Raw genomic sequence first — 7,678 nt, 5'->3', positions numbered from 1 at the left:
TGCTGCTGGCACCCAAGACCGCCCGTTTTCGGCTAAGGTCACGTGACCTCCTCTGCGTGAATAGCTTTTGTGCGGCGAACAGGGGGTCCCATCTTTGGTTGCTCTTTGACCCAGATATGATCTAATGGACAAGGGAAGTTTAGACAGCGAAGGACTGAATGGTGGCCGCGGTCTTCTCAAATCCCTTCGATTGTGTTCCCAGCTAAGCCGAGCCTGCGGGCGCAAGCAGGCCCAGCCACAGCCGGTGGACGACCTCCAGCAGATGAATTTGCAAAACAAGTAACAGCCTACAAATGCCACTTGAAGCCATTTGTTATGACTGTGTATGGCTTTCAGGAATTACACTGCCAACTTCAGCCTGCCAACATTCCGTTCTTGGTTGATAATGAAATTCCTCTGGCACTGGAATCCTATTGTGTGTGCTCCAAACGCAGACTGTATTTAATATTACAAATACCAGTGAAACTCAGGAGTATGTACTGATGTCCCTAACATCAGCAGTGCCTTAAATACATTACGTGGCCTTAGAAGCCCTCTGCTGGTCAGAGTTGAGTGCAAACATGGCTGTGGCGTTGAAATGGTAATTACGATTATACTGGTTTATTACATTTAAAAAAAAAAAAGAGTAGCGTTTGCTAACTCTTATTCCTCATGAAACATGAAGGTTTATACCTAATTCAGGACTGTGGTGTGCTGGCGGGATGGAGAGATGTAGCCCCATTGATTGTATTGGGATCAATGCTCCCATTTACTGTCTAACTGATTTTTTTTCTTTAATTATGTAGGGTGTCGATGGCATTTATCCAATCACCCCGGGCCTGCTGAGTGCATTCCCAGTGAGGTGAAAATCTTTACAATTAGTACATTTAGTGTCACAGGCAACGACTAATACTCAACCGCCCTTGGGCTGGAAGAGAGGGAACACAATATAGACACGGTCCAACATCTTCTTAAGATATATAAATACAGACACGTTACAAGATGTTTACATTTCAACAACAGGATGGATTTTTTTTTTTGCAATATTACAGATTTTATCAGGATAACAGAAGTGAAATGGAATGTAGGATATTAATTAATACCTAAAGGAAAGATGACTGCATAAAACTTCAATTATTTGATTCCAACATACGCTAATACATGAAGAAATACACTACCAGTATGTACCAAAAAAACGTTTTAGTATGGTTTTATGCTTGTGAAAAGTCTTCTACTCTCCATTGACAATCAAAGATACATTAACAACAGTACAGTTTAAAAGGACTGCTTTGTATTTTAATATGTTTAAAAATGTAATTTAGCGGCAAAGCTGAATTGTCTGCCTTTACTCCAGTGTTTCATGATCCGTCAGAAATCCTTCTAATATGCTGACTGGTCTGACTTTAATGTTTTCTTACAGAATAAAAGGATTCATTTAAAAAAATATGACCTCTGAACGGTAGTTTATGTCAGGATGATTAATCAGATGCAGGACGGTGATATTTTTCTTAATTTTGGAATACTCTGGCACACTATTCTGCTGAATGGTTTCGATATTCACAGTGAGTTATGTATTTCATATATGTTTTAAAGCATTGTTTGTCTGTGTTTGCTACTTAATCTGTGAATTATAGACAATGTTCGTATTTAACTTTTTTATATGTTGTAAACTTGCAGGCTCATTGTTGTGGCGAATATGAGAAGACTGCAATATTATAACAGTCATACATGTATGTTGTATGATTTTCAGAGACGGCAGAGCTTTCATCTGGCAGTCTACAAGTAATAACTCTTGATCTGAAAGCACATTTCTCCTCTATGGTGCTCAAGTTATTCTCTCGTGAGATAACAATTACATTACCAGCACTTAAACTACATCAAACACTGCATTTACATTAAGCAGTGAGACAGAATTGGCGCCACATCTGCGGTCAGTCATTCTGCCAGACAGACCATAGTGTGCCTAAAGTGATGCTGTAGGCCAACACGGTGAGCAGGTAGACGCGGAAGAGCAGGACGTCCAGAACGTACCCCACCTGCAGCCATTCCTTAGCGATCTCCCTGCTCTCATCCTTCTTTTCCATGAACTGACGGATAGTGGTGATCTCACGCAGGATGCCATCCATGGCGGGAGACCCACTGTTTTGCGTGGACAACCCCAAACCCAGGTTCCTCCCGGATTCTCTGGATCCCTCGCAGCTGTGATGGTTGCAGTGTACTGCTTAAAGAACCAAAGGTTAATTTCAGAGCGTGTTTCCACTAACTAAGCTCCACCTACTTTGGCACTGTTGCTATGTCGCTTTACTGATGTAGTGGATGGCAACAGTTGCTAAGGTAGGATTGGTCGGTAATGTTTAAGGCGGGGCTTATCGAAGGGGTCAGTTACCTGTGTTCATGTTGTTTTCTTTGTAGAGCGGCAGGTCAGAGCCCTGCGAGAGGATGGAGCAGACCTTCTTGTTTCGAATGCAGAGAAGCACCGTGGCCTTCTCTAGCACCAGGTGTTTGACCCACTGGGGCACGCGAGACTGCAGATCCTGTTTGTGCACCAGCCTCACGATCAAAACTGACTCGGTCAGGCTGATGACCAGCAGCGCCATGCATACCACAAAGTACACACCTACACTCCAATACACGGATATAACATAGGCTTACATTCAGTCTTTCCTTGTGAGCAAAACATACTGTTACTGGACAGAAACGTAAGATTTTTACAATGGTTCATAAAGATGTTTTAGATATCTTTGTCATTAAAACTGCATGACCCTTATAAAAAAAAAAGAGCCAAAACAGTAATATTTAATATATGGAAAAAACTATAAATATAAACTTTAATATCATTAAATTTACACTTGTGATGGTTTAGCTGAATATTCGGCAGCCATTACTCTAGTCTTTAGTGTTGCATGATTCTTCAGGTACTCAAAAATTATTTTTTAATTATTATCAGTGTCCTTACTGAATAAAATATATATATATATATATATATATATATATATATATATATATATATATATATATATATATATATTATTATTATTTTATTATTATTTATTTTTTGCATAAAATAAAATCTTGCTGATGCCAAACATTAGAGAGGTGGATGTAATAACTGGTCATATTTTATACAGCAGTAGATAAACATTTGATTAGTTTTTAAATATTTAACATTCATTGCCTTCAAAATCCTAAAACATTCATTCCCAGGTTTAAATTTGATTTTTAGTGACCCAGAGATCATACATTACTGATATTTTTATATATTGTTGAAGTCTATATTTACTTTTTTTTTGCTCATATCTTATTGAGGATTTATTTCTCTCAGTACCTTGAAAACGCAAGCCCTCTGTAGTCTTTTAATGTGTTTGAATGCATTACTTTTACAATTGCATTCGAACCTGAAACCTATGTAGTGATCTAGACTGCTCTCCTTATCTCTCAAATTAATCAGCGCTGTGTACTTCCGCTCAAGCTTCCTCACAGCTGCGGTTCCATATTGAAAATCAATGGACATGTGGATTGACTTCAGTTCTAATACTCGCAAAATGTCTTGTTTTTTGTCTTCTGACTGCACAGGAGCATCAGAAGTGCGACCAGATAAGAGGAAACTGTACTGAATCACACCACTTGCTACATATAACAAAAACCTCTTTATCTAAGGACATTTAATAATGTCTTGATTCAGCAGACTAAATTACACGTCACCTCTCACACACGATAATAATCAGGAAATAATGAATGATTGAGTGACTTTTTGAAATGCGTCAGGTCATGTTCTATGAATCAGAAAGACTTCATTACCAATGAGAGGGGTCCCTATGGCAGTCGCTGGCAGCGTGTCAGAGACGATGATGAGAAAGACAGAGTAGCCCAAGAGCAGCGTAATCTTGAAGGATACTCTCTCTCCGCTGTCTGGTGGCAAGTAGAATCCAACGATGTCCATCACCATCAGAAATACACTGGGTAGCAGGAGGTTGACTGTGTAGAATAGAGGTCTGCGTCGGATCACAACCTGACCACAAAACAAAGAGATGTCTTTCATTGTTGCAATAATGTAGATTTTTTTTCACTTTGATTTCAATTGGGTACTAATTTGAAACAATACTATACAAAAGTTTGGGGTCAGTCATTTTTTTCAAAGTCTCTTGAGCTCGATTTAGCATTTTTCTTTCAATCAAAAATATCAATAAGCTTAAAATAACTTCACTTTTTGAATGTAATGTAAAATATGATTTATTCCTGTGATAACAAGACAAGCGTTTTCAGCAGTCTTTACTCCTGTCTTAAACGTCACATGATCATTCAGAAAACATTTTAATATGCTGATGCTATTATCAATACTATTTTTGTGAAACTGATGAATAAAAAGCTCAAATACCTTTTTTTAAAAAAAAATTTAATTCTTTTGGGACATATTTTAATACCAATAAATGTTAGAACACATTTTCCTCTGTAACTGCCAACGTTGATATAATATTTCTGTGCTAATACATATTGATCTGTAGCTCGTTTTAATTGGTTAAACTGTTGGGGGTTATAGCTCACTGCTACGCAACACTCAATAATAATACAAAACTAATGCAATTACGTTTAATATAGTGAGTGAGACTTCTGTCTGTCCTGACTACAAAAAGCTTTTATTTGTATCCCTGACATTTTTCATTTGCAAATGCTAATGTGTGCCGTGGCTTAATTTGGCATTATTACGTTACTCACATGGAACTTCATTTCGGCATAGTAATCATCATTATCTATGCTGAACTCTTTGTATCTGGAGAGGACGTGAAGCAGCTCCCATTCTCCCTGGTTCATGAACACACTCTTGTCGCTCATTACTTCCTCAGGGGTTCTCATTAGTGTGATGTTGATGTCTTTAGCTACAGGATGAGATAAGGTTAAAGGTCAGTTCCTTTCTGCTTTCAGGAAAATGTTGTCTTTGAATCAATTCTGAAATGCAAAATTCCAGGGCATCCTTTTCTCTGCTATGTGTTGTTTTTGGAAAAAAAAAATACTTTATGCTTGTCTGTATTTAAGGTTTCATGCTTCAGAGTTTCATAAATGATTTAAGATACATCACATCTCTCAAAATCCTTGGATTCTGTGTGTAGGAAGTACATTTTGTCACTGATTACGCTCAAGCTCAGTGGATTGTGTTTACTTACTTGTGTGTAGCCAGCTCTGGAAAGTCAGGCTACAATTTTGGACATCATAAGGAAAGTTGTAGATGTTGAGGGAGCAGGCAGTCACTACCTGGATAGGTTTATAGTTGCGAACTAGCCCAGTATGGCCTACATAGACGTAAGGAATTTCAGGAGACTTTCCTACATCCACACTGCAGAGGACAGATAGAGCAAGTAGGCATAAGGGTTCAGTAATTCTACCATTAATGTCAATTATCTCATTATGTCAAGTCTACTCACAACTCATTGATAAGAATATCTGGAACCCAGATGTTGGCAGTGGGAATGGAAATCTGTTTAACGTCATCAAATTCTTCTGGATCCCACGCAAGGAACTCATCTATCCATTGCTTTTGAGGTAAGAGCAATGTCAAGTACAAAAAAATGCACACCGTAAAAACGATTTAGTCTTAATAGACTTTAGTATATAACAAGTAACTTCCTGTTTAATTTAGAGACGTAATAAAAGAATCTCTTAAGGAATCCGACCACTCATTGATTCACTAAAACTGGCTCTTGAGAGTCATTCACTCGGAAGTCAAACAGCGCTGTCTGCTATTTAATATTTCATTGAGAAGAAAAGAGTCATTTGTTTGGCATTCAAACAGCTGTAGTTTTGCAATACACTACTGATACGCAAAAAAAGAACCCGTTCGTATGATTCATTTGTTCGGGAATCGAACTATTCGCTCATCGCTTTGTATATTTTTGATACACTAAATTATCTGCTCATTAAGCCAAACGATTATTTCACAAAACGCACACAGACAGAGTACAGCGTTCATGATTCATTCTAAAGAACCGGCTCACAGTGTCATTGATTCGTCAAACGGACAACACCTCACGTTCTTGATTCACTAGCCCATTAGTCATTCGTTTAGAAATCTGATCTTTTGATATTGTCGGTTATCTAATAATACACTAATCTTGTATTTTCCACTAACATACCTGTCTGTACCACACATATGTTGTCAAGACCTGGTTCTTCTCATCCTGTGTTGCACAAAAATATAAATAATGCAAAAACTCTTAATCAACAAACACTTTTACATATTTAATAGACTTTCGAGAGCTCTACCCACCACGTTAAGGATCGCATAAACCATTAGGTCAATAGCCACCGTCGTTGACTGCCTCCAGTCGCGCACTGGTCGAACTCCTTTCTTATATCCAGCACTTAAAAACTCGTTTAGCCGAACCAGAGTGGCATTGGCGAAACGCCCAGTGTTATTGCCCAGCTTCTTCACTACACCGAGACAAAAAATAGCCACTTATCACTTTCTCTTCATTCAGCTTCAGCATTAGGTTATGCTGTCAGATACGCATAGATATTAATGAATTCATAGCAATACCGATGGGGTCTCAAAACCTAAAGAGCTGTCTAATATAGCATGCACCTATGATGATGCCAGGAAGTTGGCAGCTCACTAGGTTTTGAGACACAGCCCTTGAGGTCGTTTAATATGAAAGCACAGCGCGTGTTCGTTTGAAAGCTCAAATTTGTTCTTATAATCTACATCAAAAATGAATTACAAGAAAAGTTACCTGAGCATGTCACCACCGCCCCATACATGCAAACGCAGAGAGCTGTCCAGAGTGCTGAACATTTCATTGTGCTGAGCTGTTTAGCGTTGCTCTGGGCTCCTCTCGCAGGCTTCTAGCCTGGGGCTGCTTCCTTCCAGTGATGCACCCTGAGCTCCATTAGTTATCTCTGAGTTTTCCATAAGAGCTCGGACTGTGTCATTACAGCACTTAGTCCACCCTCCCTCCCTCTTCTGTATGATCATCCCACAGTTTAGGCAGGTCCAAAGCACTCCAGCTTGTCCCAGGAGACACAATGGAGAGAATTAACAAGCATTACAAGCATTGTTAGTTAGTCTTGAAAAGCTAGATACAGATAGAATACAATTGTACTGCAGTAACTATTTATTCACAATTACTTTGTAAACGGCATGTTCTTATTATTATGTTAAAATTGGAGCATGGAGGCAACGGGTTATTTATTTGGTTAATATTTTAAATATAACAGGATGAACAACATAAGCATTGTCAAATGTTTTCTTAATCCATGCTACTAGTGTTTTTCCCTCTCAACCTAACTTAACGGCGGACGCTGTATGAATTATAGCTACGTTTGACATTTCATGGGTCATATTTCATCACCAAGTTCAAGTCAATTTCCATGAGCACTTAGACTACTACATTAAACTGTGATATAATACTTCACCCAGTCATGATGAGACTTAATTAGCCCGGCAATAGGCAGGTGATTAGATTTGCGTCAGGAAAATATTATCAGAATTTTGATGAGGAATTGAATTAGTTGGGGGGTTTTTTCTGACTGAACTGGCAGCTCTGAGAAGCGATGTAATGAAAATGTACTATAATGATAGTGATGTGAAGGTGATTGTGGTTTATTTTTCGGTAAGGAAACTGGAGCTTGATATATGATAGTGTTACAGTAAAGGGAGGGGCATATAAACGCAAGTTCTTCATTCTCGTTATACGTTACGTGTATTATT

The 7,678-nt window shown here is 38.5% G+C and overlaps 1 protein-coding gene across 2 annotated transcripts; it reads right to left on the bottom strand.

The window, feature by feature from the left end:
- Window positions 1-1,718: 1,718 nt before the first annotated feature.
- On the bottom strand, window positions 1,719-6,768 carry htr3a (5-hydroxytryptamine (serotonin) receptor 3A). 2 transcript variants are annotated; one of them, XM_043221901.1, is made up of 9 exons: window positions 6,702-6,768; window positions 6,239-6,402; window positions 6,105-6,149; window positions 5,397-5,506; window positions 5,139-5,308; window positions 4,693-4,853; window positions 3,778-3,988; window positions 2,366-2,596; window positions 1,719-2,200 (listed from the first exon to the last, which is right to left on the bottom strand). In XM_043221901.1, exons 1-9 carry the CDS (start codon window positions 6,766-6,768, stop codon window positions 1,911-1,913), a joined length of 1,449 nt encoding a protein of 482 aa, XP_043077836.1. In that variant the 3' UTR covers window positions 1,719-1,910. The 2 variants fall into 2 exon arrangements, with proteins under 2 accessions (XP_043077836.1, XP_043077837.1); XM_043221902.1 differs by having other exon boundaries at window positions 1,719-2,197.
- Window positions 6,769-7,678: the final 910 nt, after the last annotated feature.

Source organism: Puntigrus tetrazona, chromosome 21 (genome assembly GCF_018831695.1).
Source record: "Puntigrus tetrazona isolate hp1 chromosome 21, ASM1883169v1, whole genome shotgun sequence".
Taxonomy (NCBI): Eukaryota; Metazoa; Chordata; class Actinopteri; order Cypriniformes; family Cyprinidae; genus Puntigrus; species Puntigrus tetrazona.
Note: the sequence above shows the minus strand (reverse complement) of the source record. Positions and strands in the feature narration are given on the sequence as shown.

Bases quoted from the DNA above. Each gene is read 5' to 3' on its own strand.
- htr3a (XM_043221901.1), bottom strand. From the start codon at position 6,768: ATGAAATGTTCAGCACTCTGGACAGCTCTCTGCGTTTGCATGTATGGG. The intron at 6,403-6,701 runs GTAACTTTTCTT...GTCTCGGTGTAG, and splicing joins GGCGGTGGTGACATGCTCAG to TGAAGAAGCTGGGCAATAAC. The intron at 3,989-4,692 runs GTGAGTAACGTA...TTTTGTGGTCAG, and splicing joins ATGCCGAAATGAAGTTCCAT to GTTGTGATCCGACGCAGACC.